The 12,665-nt window shown below is 52.6% G+C and overlaps 5 protein-coding genes; 3 read left to right on the top strand and 2 right to left on the bottom strand.

Annotated features, from left to right (window-relative positions):
* Nucleotides 1–676: 676 nt before the first annotated feature.
* Nucleotides 677–2,491, top strand: RCC_01398 (related to MFS transporter; the record flags this gene model as incomplete). Its single annotated transcript, XM_023766671.1, has 1 exon — nucleotides 677–2,491. The coding sequence occupies one exon, from the start codon at nucleotides 677–679 to the stop codon at nucleotides 2,489–2,491; it is 1,815 nt and encodes a 604-aa protein (XP_023622439.1).
* Nucleotides 2,492–2,832: 341 nt separating this feature from the next.
* On the bottom strand, nucleotides 2,833–5,498 carry RCC_01397 (related to beta-xylosidase; the record flags this gene model as incomplete). XM_023766670.1 has 5 exons in its annotated part: nucleotides 2,833–3,482; nucleotides 3,533–3,778; nucleotides 3,837–4,881; nucleotides 5,002–5,150; nucleotides 5,216–5,498. 5 exons carry the CDS (start codon nucleotides 5,496–5,498, stop codon nucleotides 2,833–2,835), a joined length of 2,373 nt encoding a protein of 790 aa, XP_023622438.1.
* A 1,191-nt stretch (nucleotides 5,499–6,689) lies between these two features.
* Nucleotides 6,690–9,100, top strand: RCC_01396 (related to quinate transport protein; the record flags this gene model as incomplete). XM_023766669.1 has 14 exons in its annotated part: nucleotides 6,690–6,852; nucleotides 6,912–6,953; nucleotides 7,001–7,106; nucleotides 7,171–7,292; nucleotides 7,344–7,426; nucleotides 7,484–7,531; nucleotides 7,580–7,693; nucleotides 7,744–7,943; nucleotides 7,998–8,107; nucleotides 8,159–8,280; nucleotides 8,337–8,517; nucleotides 8,572–8,672; nucleotides 8,727–8,787; nucleotides 8,844–9,100. The coding sequence occupies 14 exons, from the start codon at nucleotides 6,690–6,692 to the stop codon at nucleotides 9,098–9,100; spliced, it is 1,710 nt and encodes a 569-aa protein (XP_023622437.1).
* Nucleotides 9,101–10,535: 1,435 nt separating this feature from the next.
* On the bottom strand, nucleotides 10,536–11,031 carry RCC_01395 (uncharacterized protein; the record flags this gene model as incomplete). XM_023766668.1 has 2 exons in its annotated part: nucleotides 10,536–10,746; nucleotides 10,802–11,031. The coding sequence occupies 2 exons, from the start codon at nucleotides 11,029–11,031 to the stop codon at nucleotides 10,536–10,538; spliced, it is 441 nt and encodes a 146-aa protein (XP_023622436.1).
* A 384-nt stretch (nucleotides 11,032–11,415) lies between these two features.
* Nucleotides 11,416–12,288, top strand: RCC_01394 (uncharacterized protein; the record flags this gene model as incomplete). The annotated part of the gene is made up of 1 exon (XM_023766667.1): nucleotides 11,416–12,288. The coding sequence occupies one exon, from the start codon at nucleotides 11,416–11,418 to the stop codon at nucleotides 12,286–12,288; it is 873 nt and encodes a 290-aa protein (XP_023622435.1).
* Nucleotides 12,289–12,665: the final 377 nt, after the last annotated feature.

Genomic DNA, 12,665 nt, shown 5'->3' with positions numbered 1-12,665 from the left:
GTATGGCCAACGCAAACAGCCGCGGGAGGATGTACGGGATAGATTGAGGTATAAACTTTCCGGCGTGGAAGGATGCTGCACAGGTGGTGGTAACCTCGGAAGGCCTGGGCAAAAGCCTCGATGTGTAACCTGCATGGCCGGATTGTCCAAAGACTTGCCTCCATGGGACGACCACCAGCTGTCCATGAAGCATACATGAGTTGCTGTTGGTCCCACAGTTACGATGCCAACTAGTATTACACAGTGGCACCATGCCACGTACTTGCCTGCAGAGCTCGCGGTGTTCGATAGATGTCGTCAAGCCGTTCCATATGCGATGACCATGTTATCGCCAATCTAGCTCAATCCGTTCTACAAGGGAGGTATCTGTATCCCATGCAGACCCGTGAAGATTCACATTTTGCTGCCGGCWTGTCCATATGATTCAAGTTTACCTTATAGATACTTACTTGACCTTTTTGAGAGCAAAGGGTCCCTGTGTCCTGACGTGATGATGACAAAGTCAAACGCGATGGACATGCAATCGACACCGACTTCTCTGCCCTCGTTCCAACATCACATCACCTCCATTGTCGAAACTGCGAATGGATGCCTGCAACCCAAAAATGGGGAGCGACGAACGGACGTGTGAACTGTGAAACATCCCAAGGAATCTTGACGGCGACGACAACAAATAATGGCTCCCCGCATCTTTCCAAGGTTGACCGCCAGCCCGCTGCAGGCCACGACGTACTTGCTAGGTGTTGCTCTATTCAGCATCTCCTTTTTGGTCTTCCTCAACAGCAGCATCTCATTCGTGGTGACGGAGGTGATTGGGCGCAAGGAAAGAGTTGGAGATGCAGTCGGGACATTGGGCTTCGCTGACGAGCTGGTGGCATTGGTGGCATGTCCGCTCTGGGGCCTACTGAGTGATCGTGTCGGGGTGAGATTGGTCGCAGTGGCGGGGTATTTGATAGTGGCATTGAGTCTGGTATGCCTGGTGCAGAGCTCCAATGTCTATCCCGAGCTGTTGCTGGGAAGGATGCTCTTCAGTGTGGGCGCGGCGGCGTGCACCACGATGGTCACTGCGGTTCTGCCTTCAATGCTCGCAGACAGAAGTGCCAAGTCGAAAGCGGACGAGGAATATCGACCTGCCAGTGCAGACGTCGCCAGACTTCGAGACGAAAGGAACGGCACTCTCAGTCATGCGCCTTCGCCAAGTGTAAACAGCGAGCTGACTATCACTCCTAACCGATACGCGTCGGACTCGCAGCGAGGTCGCAATACGTCTGAGGAAATGGACGGCGAGCGGGAAGAAGTAGACTCTGCGGTGGGCACCTCGCAGCTGGCCGGCCTCGTAGGCTTGTTCACTGGCTCTGGAGCTCTGCTGGCACTTGCGCTGTTTCTTCCACTCCCCGCTTGGCTTCAGAATGACGGTCTAGGGCGGGTGCAGAGCGTTCAGGTCAGCTTCTATCTAGTCGCTGCTGCTGCTGCTTGCGTCGCCATATTTGTTTTCATCGGACTGAGGAATCTTCCCGGGGAGCAGGGGAAGAGCCTTTCTGCCATCTTGCGGATTCCTTACGATGAAACAACGACACTTGGTCAAGATGGCCATCCGCATACTACCCTAACCCCTGCGCYATCATACATCATCTTGGCCAAGGAGGCCTTGACGCTGGGTTTCACTGATCCGGCCATTGGGCTGGGCTACCTCGGCGGATTCGTTGCCCGTGCATCAAGCGTATGCATCAGCCTGTTCATCCCTCTGTTTGTAAATGCCTACTTTGTCCGGAATGGGTTGTGCACTTCAAACCCGGACAATCTCACCGACATCAAGGACAACTGCGAGCGTGCATACAAGCTTGCTGCTGCGCTTACCGGAATCGGTGAGCTGGCGGCGCTCCTTTGTGCTCCAATCTTCGGCTGGCTAGGCGGACGTGCAGCCAAAGGAAAGTCAGAGTGGCCTTTGCTTGTCGCGACAGTCTTCGGCATAGTTGGGTACACTAGCTTCGGCTTCCTCAAGAACCCTGACGCCTTCCACGGTGACGGCGGCCAGTGGGCTTTGATATCAGTGATCTTCATTGGCWCCAGTCAAATTGGCAGCATTGTTTGCTCGCTCGGTCTGCTTGGCCGTGCTGTGAACCAAGACCCTCAACTTTCTCAGCCTGCGAAGGAACACAGAACTGAGACGCTGAGGCAAGACGATGTGGGTCCGATAACCGGCGAAGAGACAGCTGCACTGCTTCCGGGCACCCAGCCGGTCTCCTCCTCAGGAAAGGTGGACAGATCACGTCTGAAGGGCAGCATTGCGGGCATGTATAGTCTTGCGGGAGGTGTGGGGATCCTGCTGCTCACTAAAGTTGGTGGCAAGCTTTTTGATCGATCTGCTGGCGCGCCATTCTTCATGATGGCAGGCTTCAACGGCTTGTTACTCGTCGCTATTGTGCTTGTTAGGGGTGGGGCCGCGCTGTGGAGACAGCACAGTGTCAAAAGTCCGGCGAGAGGCGCATAAGGTAGAATACGATCTATGGATTATGATTGAATGAAAAAGCAACGTGATATTGTGCATAATAACTATTGCTTTGGCGAAAACGAATCGGCATTACGAAGTCACTCTATCGCAGGCAAGGGATTGACTGATGAAAGCTGAGACCTTCCTCCAACGACCAGTGCCCGACTTGTTCCTGTCAAAAACTTCGATCATGAATGCGAACGTGGATGAATGTAGATACCGACAGAACTCCACCATATATCGTGTTTCCACGTAGCGATTGTTACAACGTACAAATGAGTCGAAGGGCTAAAAAGATTTGAGCTAGACAACCAGTTGAAATCTACTGTGAATCAAATTCCTCAAGTAGAGCCATCAACCGGAGTCTGATAGCTACTACCATATCCCCCAACATAATAATCAGAAGTCTGAAACCTCGCCTCCGGGGGCTGAGGCCAATGATCCAACGTCACAGCTTCGCCTGTCAAAGTGAAGTTCACGACCGAGAGGGGCTGTAAATCAATCAGCAGAGCATAGTCTCCTGGATACAGCACTGTATTGCCAAGATTATCGACTCGTGCCAGGCTACCGAGCGTCAGGTTCAGAGAAGCCATCTGGGAAGCTCCCGCAGTGATGTTGTGGAGTCTCTGGTATGCTACGAGCCGCTTTCGGGGGTAGGGAGCTGGGCCGTGGGTTCCGGCTAGGAAACCCAGAGTTACGTAGTCGCTGGTGACAGTACCTGTGTTYTTTACTTCGATGTTGAAGGCGTTGAAGGTGCAGCGGTCCAGGTAGCTTTCTTTGCAGTTGTCGGTTAGGGAGGAGATGCTATATGTTGGGCTGATGTTGGACTGGATGTTGGCGGTGAAGTTTGTGTAGTGGAGTCCGTATCCGAATTCGAAGACGGGCTCTTCGTTGTACCACATGTATGTGCGCCCTGGGAAGCCGATGGTGTCGTTGGGACGGAGAGCCATCTCTGTCATTGGCACCTTTGAGATGTACGAAGCTGGGTATTCTACGGTTCTGTCAGCGATTGAAATGCCGTGTTCGTGGAGAAAGACTTACGGGTTGTGGGCAAGCGTCCTGCGGGAGCTACTATGCCCTGGACAATATCGAGGAGAGCTTTGCCGCCGTCCATACCTGGATACCCTCCCCAGAGGAGGGCACTGATGTTCTTGTTGTTGATCAAGGGAGCGGAGTCAACGCCATTGGTGCCCATCTGGAGCACTACAACAGGCTTGCCATAGGTCGCAAGCTGTCCAATCACATCGAGCTGAGCGCCAGTCCACGCAATTGTGTTGCGATCGAGACCTAGAGATGTGTCAGCACAAGTCACTCATCTTCAAGAGACTTTCGCGCTTATACGTACCTTCGGCTTCTACGCCATTATCAATACCACCAACGTACATGATCACATCGGCCTCTTTCGCTGCCGACCAAATGTGAAGCCAATCGTTGGTAGTTGGGTCGCCTTGTCCTCCAGGGGATCCTGCAAACGAGACTTTGGCACCTGGAATCTGCTGTGCAGCCCAGAGAGGACTGTGAAGGTAGGGAGGGATGCCATCATAGTTGCCCAGCATCTGATCGGTTGCGTTGGCCCAATCTCCAATCATGGCGATTGTGGTTCCGTCTTTGATGGTAAGTGGAAGAGTGCCGTCATTCTTGAGCAATGTGATTCCCTCAACGGCCGCTTTGTACGCAAGCTGCTTGGCATACGGGGTAGAAACATCTTCAAATGTGAGGTTTCTGAAAGGCACGGCAAGGCCATCAAAGTATCCAAGTCGGACGAGCGAGGAGTATTGACGAATGAGAGCTTTGTCAAGATCTGCCTCATTGATCAACCCCTGAGACAGGGCCGCGGGGAGGTGCTCTTGATAATAAGTTCCGCAATTGATATCTGTCCCCGCTTTCAACGAGACCGCTGCAGCCTCTGCGCGGCTTGAAGTATACTCATGAGGTAGGAACACGTTCTGAACCGCGTCACAGTCGCTGGTGACCCATTGTTCTTCGGAGGTCCAGTTCCAGTGCTCTCGAAGGATAGTGTCGAGAAGCCATGGATCGGCACAAGTCGGCACTCCATTAAGGCTGTTGTACGAGCACATGAAAGCGCCAACGTTGGCATCTCGAGCGCAGGTCTTGAACGGTGGCATGTAGTACTMCACAAGTTCCTGCGAGTTGACGTGGGCATCGAACTGATATCTGAGGTTCCCGTTCCAGCTCTCTATGTCATACGCAACGAAATGCTTGCAGGTGGCCACAACTCTCTTGTACTTCCCATGGCCTTGGAGTCCATCGATGAGAGCGTGGACGTAGCTTGACAGGTGGAATGGGTCCTCGCCGGGGGTTTCCTGTCCTCGTCCCCATCTTGAGTCTTTGAATGGATTGATGTTTGGGGTCCAAAAGTCGAGTCCGGCCTGTAAGGGGGAGTTGGGTTAGGAACATATTGCATGAAGGCGAAGGGGGGTCATTGGGTAGCGTAAGTCGAGAGCCTTCTTTGGCTACGCTGCAGACTTTCGGCTGTTTGTCATACTCACTCTGTCGTCGTTGTTGAAGGCCCTCGCCTCTGTACTGATCACGGTAGCAACGTCTCGAATCAGATCATCGTCGAATGCAGCTCCCATGAGGATCGGCTGCGGGAAGGAAGTGGCATATCGAAAGTCTCCAGAGTCCGAGAAATTGACACCTGAAGCGGAATACGATGGTTAGCGATGTGGAATTGAGCTGGAGATGCCATCAAGATCTGCGTACCTGGACTTTGAGCCACTCCGTGCAATGCCTCTTGCCACCATGTATATGCAGGCAAACCCAAGCGGGGAACACCCGGAGCTGTGCTACCCGTGTTATTCACCTTTTCCTCCACAGTAAACGCAGAAATCAATGCGGTAGCCCGAGTAAGAGGGTCCGCAGAAGTATCACAAACAGCATTGGTCTTCAACGGCCCATTCTCGCAGTCGGGGAATCCACGGCCTTCCAGCTGTGCTGAGGCGTGGACCGCGAAAGCAAGTAGAGATGTTGCAAGCAGACCAGGCATTGTTGGAGAATTGATGAACAGCGAACAACGAAGAAAGGAGAACTTGCCGTCTTCTTATACATGATTTTATGACGTGGCGACCTCTCCGCAGAGAAAGTATAAGGTAGTAGCAATAATGCCCGATGGCGGGTCGAATGCATTCGGCATCCAGGTTCATTCATCTGGGGTCGWGGAGTGGAGACGGGACGGGAGGAGAGGAGAAGTGGAAGCAGGAGAAGATCGACAATGTCTTGGCTCTGGCGGCTAAATCTTGTTCGCCAACCTTAAACCATCCCTCGATGGCATTCGCTCTTTCCTCCCATCCTTCGCCCAGGTACACAACTCGCGTAGGTGCACACGCGAGGCCAGCACGTGTGCCCGCATGCCGATTCAGGCTGTGGAAGGGTGAGATGAGCGATGATGGATCGCGCTTCGATCAGCGTGACATCGCCACTCCACCGCGACGCACTTTAGGCTAAATGCCCCCAGTGTGTTCCCCATGGAGCGGCATGTCACCTGCATGCGTGCCTCCTGGTGTCCTCGTACGCTGTCTTGCACAACTCCCGATGCCTGTACGACCACAGCGTGGCGAGCCCCGCTCCCTCACTTGCACGAAGACGGGAACAAGCCAGTGGGACGAGCACGGATGTGAGATCCTTGGGTCYGTGTTGCATGGCTTGATGTGATGGTCTTCGTCTTCATCGGTGTGAAACTCGCATTGTTTTCAAAACATGGACGTCGCCAAGGAGCTATCTGGGCTTGCTATGCTATGATAGCTCACAATGCTGTGGGTCTGCGGGCGTCGGATAGAGCTCTCACAGAGAGACAACGAGAGTCGTCCTCGATTCACCTCCACTAGCAGGGCACAACTTCGTTTTGCGGAGATAACGGAGAGTAAGAGTGGAAAGAACCATATACGACATCGCTCGATGGAGCCGAAATCCTTTGGACTTCGCGAGCCAGCGACTTGCCTTTAGCATTTAGCCGGACTGGCATCAAACGCACGGTACGTACTGCACGTGGGAGCATGGTCTTCGCGAGAGACCATCGCCATCCATGTGGTAAGTAGATGCTCGAAGAGCTTTGGTCACGTTCGCGAGTCTGGCATTTTGCCAGAACTATCACAGACGGGGCCATAAAGCTTACTCCCTGCGCCTCCCTTTCTCTCTTGTGGCCCACCCTTGTCTTTGACCTATTCGCCTCGCTGACAACATGGCTCCCGTCGGAGGTTCATCTCAGTTCGATCAAATCGCTTTGCAGCGTCGACAAGAACTCCAAGGGGCTTCCGGGCCAGCAGCGCTGGTGAAGAATGCAAAGGTCTTTGGAATCGCATGCTTCGCATGCCTTGGAGGCCTTCTTTATGGATACWATCAAGGTATGCTGTGATGAACTTGCTATCGGGCCTAGTCGACTAACCCAGAATACCTACTTTAGGTGTCTTTTCCGGAGTGCTCACCATGAATTCTTTCGACGATCGTAAGCAATGCATATTTGATCTGCTCGTTCCAGCTGACTCGGCGAAGATATGGGGATCTGGGTTCAAGACCAGAACAAGAAGGGTTGGCTAACTGCCATCCTGGAATTGGGAGCTTGGGTCGGCTGTCTTTACTCTGGATTCTTGGCTGAGATGTAAGCATATCACCCGACTCCGGCGGGTACTCGATGGAAAGCTAATCTGTTCTTTGCATTATAGTCTCAGCCGTAAGTACGCGATCTTAATCAATACCGCGATATTCATCCTCGGAGTCATTGTGCAAGTGACTGCAGTAACTGGAGCTGGCCCATCACTCATCCTGGGTGGACGGTTCATCACAGGCAAGTGTATTCATTCGATATTGCTCAACGGGCCGACTGACATCATTTTAGGTATGGGCGTTGGTAGTTTGTCTATGATTGTGCCGATGTACAATGCAGAWGTCGCTCCTCCTGAAGTCCGAGGGGCTCTAGTAGTGAGTAGACCTTCTCGAGGAGCATGCATGCTTGCGTTGGACTAATCGATATCCCAGGGACTGCAGCAGTTGGCGATCACAACTGGCATCATGATCTCTTTCTGGGTACCGTTCACCATTGAGGCTACAAGATATTGGGCTGATTCATCATAGATTGACTACGGCACCAACTACATCGGAGGAACTGGAGATGGTCAGCACGATGCTGCTTGGCTCGTTCCCCTTGCCCTGCAACTTKTACCGGCTGTACTTTTGGGTGTTGGCATGGTGAGATGCGATCATGAGCTCGTCCACATGGACCTCACTGACTTCATCAGATATTCATGCCATTCAGCCCAAGGTGGCTCGTCCACCACGGTCGAGAAGCTGATGCCAGGAGAACGCTCGCTAGTCTCCGAGATTTGCCTCAAGACCACGAGCTCATTGAGTTGGAATTTCTCGAGATCAAGGCTCAATCCATGTTCGAGAAACGCTCGACTGCCGAAAAGTTCCCAGACCTTGCGGATGGCTCAGCCTGGTGTGTGATATCCAAACGACAGCGTTCCCAAAACTTGTACTGATAAACAAACAGGAGCGTAGTCAAACTACAATTCATCGCCATCGGCTCGCTGTTCAAGTCCATGCCTATGTTCCGGCGTGTCGTTCTTGCAACAGTTACGATGTTCTTCCAGCAATGGACAGGTCGGTGATGGTCTCTGCAGCATATCAGCTTCAAACATTGATCGAATCTAGGTATCAACGCTGTTCTCTATTACGCGCCTCAAATTTTCCAAGGACTCGGGTTATCCGGAACCACCACATCACTCCTAGCGACTGGTGTTGTTGGTATCGCTATGTGGCTCGCTACCATTCCGGTCCGTTTCCGCAACATTGAACCAAAAGACAATAGCTGACACAAGCACTTCACTAGGCTGTCATATACGTCGATCAGCTCGGGCGAAAGCCAATCCTAGTCAGCGGCGCTATTGGTATGGCGACTTGTCATATGATCATCGCAGTCATCACAGCAAAGAATCAAGACCAATGGGCTTCCCATTCGGCGGCTGGATGGGCAGCTGTATCTATGGTTTGGTTATTTGTGGTATTCTTTGGTGAGTGAATGGAGCGCTCCTCAAAAGTATCAGGTCGTTAACACATTCTCTCAGGCTATAGCTGGGGACCATGCGCATGGATCGTGATTGCCGAGATATGGCCGCTCTCAACGAGGCCCTACGGAATCGCCTTGGGGGCATCTAGCAACTGGATGGTAAGCCCACTGATCCCAATCTCATGATCGACCGTCAAACTAACATCCGCCCAGAACAACTTCATTGTGGGGCAGGTGACTCCGCAGATGCTTACCCAATTGACCTATGGCACTTGTAAGGATGCGTGGAATCTYATCGACAAGGAGAATGTAATTGACTCAACATTCCAGATCTCTTTTTCGGCATCCTCACCTTCATGGGCGCCGGCTTTATATGGTGGTTCTTCCCAGAGACCAAAGGATTGAGTCTCGAGGAAATGGATGTCGTGTTTGGGTCCCACGGATTCGCAGCGGCGGACGCTGAGCGTATGCGTGAGATCAATCGAGAGATTGGTTTGGAGAAGGCTGCTACTGGCGAGCCGCTCCCTGGACGTGTCGATGAGAAGAATGGCGTACAGCATACGGAGAAGAGGAGTGGTAGCTTTTAGATTGGCGGGATGTGGATGGTGGCTGGGCTGGTTGCTGCGAGGGTTAGGGTTGGGGTAACAAACATGGACTCTCCTACTACCATCCCAGTGTTCGAAGTGATCAACCGCGTTTCACCGGTACGCTGRTGGAATCTTGAATGTTAGAGGTGGGAACTGGCTCGTCTCTCGTTGTAGGGAGGTTCCAACCGAAGAAGGCAGTTAACTTGTCCCCTCGTCTCAAGGTCTTCTGAACAACCTTTCTTTTGAAATCACGAGCCGCCCGGAACCTTGCCGCTCGTTCGTCTGCGTTCTTCCACGTTCGCCGTAGTTCCCATACGTTCCTCCCAGGAAGCGTCCGGATATGGAATGGTCCTTGATGGTCGTAGGTTCCCCGATAACCTTGCATTGAAACCTGTCCCCCTCCACGCCCCTGTTACTAGTGGAGGTTGTTCAACTTCTCTGAATGAATTGCGCGCCCGAGAGGACCACAACTTAGTCGGGCTCTCGACAAATCCACTCGAGAGCAATCTCTAATGGGCGCCACTTCGCTTTTTATCGAGTCCACCCTAGCACGTGAAGGAATGACATAGGCCGCGTCTACTCCTATCTATCGRGACTCTTGCGTCGGAAGATTCGTCTCATGGCCAGTAGAGGTACCTCGGCGTGCCATGATGGCATGTATAGCCTAGATGACTATAACTCAGCACGGTTCTCGGCTAAGCCCCCGGAGAGAGTGAAATGGGGAGGGCGTCAGCTCGCTTCTAGTCAAAATATCACAATGCGTGAGGAAGATGTGGCGTATAGTATACGGCGTATAGGTACATTGAATAGACCTGCTAGGTTCTCACATCTCATCCGAGCCCGATAAGGAGGTGACGGAGGGAGTCGAAGGGATTTTGAACCAGTCGGAGGATGACGAAGCTCAGCCTATTTCTGACGGAAGCGGATGAGCCATGATCTAGTGAGCGGAGACACAATGTGTGGCTAGAGACAATGGCACAAGCTTGAAAGGGGGACAAGACGTGATTTGGGAAACATGGAAAGCCTCACCATATTGCCAGTCGAGATAACGGCCCTATCTTTAAAGCTCCAAGTACAACCAAAACCAGCAATGTATCATGTTTTATACAATTGGGGCGTTTACTTCCTAATTTCTCGATGCCGTTGACTGTATCTACTGATCATCCCACTAGAGATGATCCCGGCAGGTTGAGAATGACTGACGGAGTCGAGTGCACACTCTGCTGGTTAGGCGRGTAAGCGCCTTGCGTGGAGTTTGTCCCTGAGTGTCAAGTAGAGGAACCAAAAGATTTCGCCTCGCAGATCAAGGGATTGAGCAACTGTGCCGTATCCTCAGACGCAGCCGGGTCATCAATGTGCCGTGTCTGACGACTTTGAGGGCCTGAGCGGAGCTTCAAAGCRCTGGGTTGGCGATATCGCCTACACCTACACGAGATCAATCCTGATTTTGTGCCAGTTCCTCCATCGCGGAAACGCCGTTCTCGAGTTCGCGGATTCGGTGTCCAACCCGCCGTTTGACCTCTTCGGCCAGCTGCTGATCTGGTCCCTCTACAGCAGCCTTGTATGCTTCTTGGACTCGGGTCAACTCCTCCCTCGCCGCCTTGCGGTCCTCTTCGGCGTACACGGATACTTTTTCCGTCTCTTCCCTGCAAATCATTCGTCAATGCCATGTTGAGACATTGGGACTACTTTATGGCTTACATGGCAATCTCAAATTCATCTTGCGCAGTGGCATACAGCTCCGTGATTTCCTCAATCTTTTCGTCCGCGAGCGACTTGGATGAGAGCCATCTTGCCGTTTGATGAGGAACGCGCGATGCGGATCGTGTCGATGATGGAACGATGCGAGTCGGTCGTGTGAGGGTTTGGATGGCGCGTTTGGGAGCAGCCTTTTGGCGCAAAGCACGCGCGAATATTGCCCTGGGAATCATTCTGGAGAGTGTACGGAACGTGAGGTGGTATCGAGCATCCCCAGACAGACAAAGACCTCTCTGTTGAAGACGAGGTCAAGGCGAAAGTGGTGACGGTCCGGAAGAGACCCGAGAACTTTAATCAGACGGAACAGACTTTCGTTTCGCCTCCAACGGCTCCAGCTTACAACAACATAAGGCATCGAAGGAAACATGTACGTCTGGACTGCCTAGAAAATGACCGTCCACGAGATCAGAGCTTCCGACACAAGTTTTATCTGTCAGCGCTTGCTGAGGATGATGGACTCTCGTTGAGAATAACCAAAAGGACTGATAGATATGGGAGTCTGGGCGATCATCGCCCTTGCGATAGCGATCGGATTTCTAGCCTACACATATCCGGAAATGTTCAAAAGTCTGCTGCCTGACTGGATTACCGGTGGAGAGCAGCATGCCGGTGTGGCTGAAGCGGGAGAAAAGGAAACACGAAAGAATGGCCATTCAGATTCACGAAGCAGCATCGACACATCGGAAGGGGACTCCACACCAAAAGCTGAAGCAGAGCATCCGACCAGCGATGTGCCGACCTTCACACTGAATGACGATGAGGGTGCAGAACGGAGGAAAGACTCTTCCGAGGAGCCCACCGCTCCTATGTTTCCGGCCGCAAACAGCGCCCAGCGGGCTTCAGCAATGCCACCACCTTCAAGATCCGCACAAACCACACCTGGCTTGATGTTACCGCCAGTGAAGCCCGCATCGGCCCCTACGCCGAGGCAAAGCGCAGCAGTCTCACTCCGTCTGCCCTCAAACGGGCCCTTACCAAATCGTGGACCACCTGTAGGCAGCCAGCAACGCGTCAGCTCAAGTCTTTCCCCCAATAACGTGGTATCCACACCGAATGCTCGTGGAAAAGTACTGTTATCGCCTGGACATTCGCCCATGGACTGGGCAGCATTGACACGAAGCGGCAATTTAGCGGGCGTAGGCACATTCCAACGTGTCACGCCTAGTCAGTTGAAGACCATGACCGGGAGGAAAGGGAAACCAGCTTGGAGCAGCTGGCAAGGCAAAGTCTACAACATCACGCCTTACTTGCCATTTCATCCTGGTGGCGAAGCAGAGCTGATGAAGGCTGCTGGTAGGGATGGCACTAAACTCTTCATGGATGTACACCCGTGGGTCAATTGGGAGAACATGCTCGGCTCTTGTCTGGTGGGAGTTATGGTCCCTGAGGATCATGGATCGGGTGGCGGCTCATTAGAGGATATGGATTAAGGTTGAATGATGCGTGGAGCTGTCAACGCAGCGGTTTCACATGTGAACCCAACGACTACACAGAGACGGGCTGAGCGTTAGACACGCCTTTTACCTCGTCCTTTTGCATCGGAGGCTTCTTAGATCCACATAGTCTCATCGAACATCCTGGTGCTGGTGCGTTKGCAGCGAACTACTTCGTGCAAAACGATGGGGTAAGGGGACCTTTGGCTACTAAAATCACTTTGKCGCAAAGAGATGCTACCTTATGCACTACGTTGCAAGTCTTCAGTCCCCAACATCATTGCATTGTTTTTGTAATCGCAAACGGAAGCTGGTCGAGCATAAACTTTTCCTTTCACATGAACGGGGCCAAGTCAGGACATATGTCACGAGCC

Source organism: Ramularia collo-cygni (assembly GCF_900074925.1).
Source record: "Ramularia collo-cygni strain URUG2 genome assembly, contig: RCC_scaffold01, whole genome shotgun sequence".
In the NCBI taxonomy this organism is placed as follows: Eukaryota; Fungi; Ascomycota; class Dothideomycetes; order Mycosphaerellales; family Mycosphaerellaceae; genus Ramularia; species Ramularia collo-cygni.
Note: the sequence above shows the minus strand (reverse complement) of the source record. Positions and strands in the feature narration are given on the sequence as shown.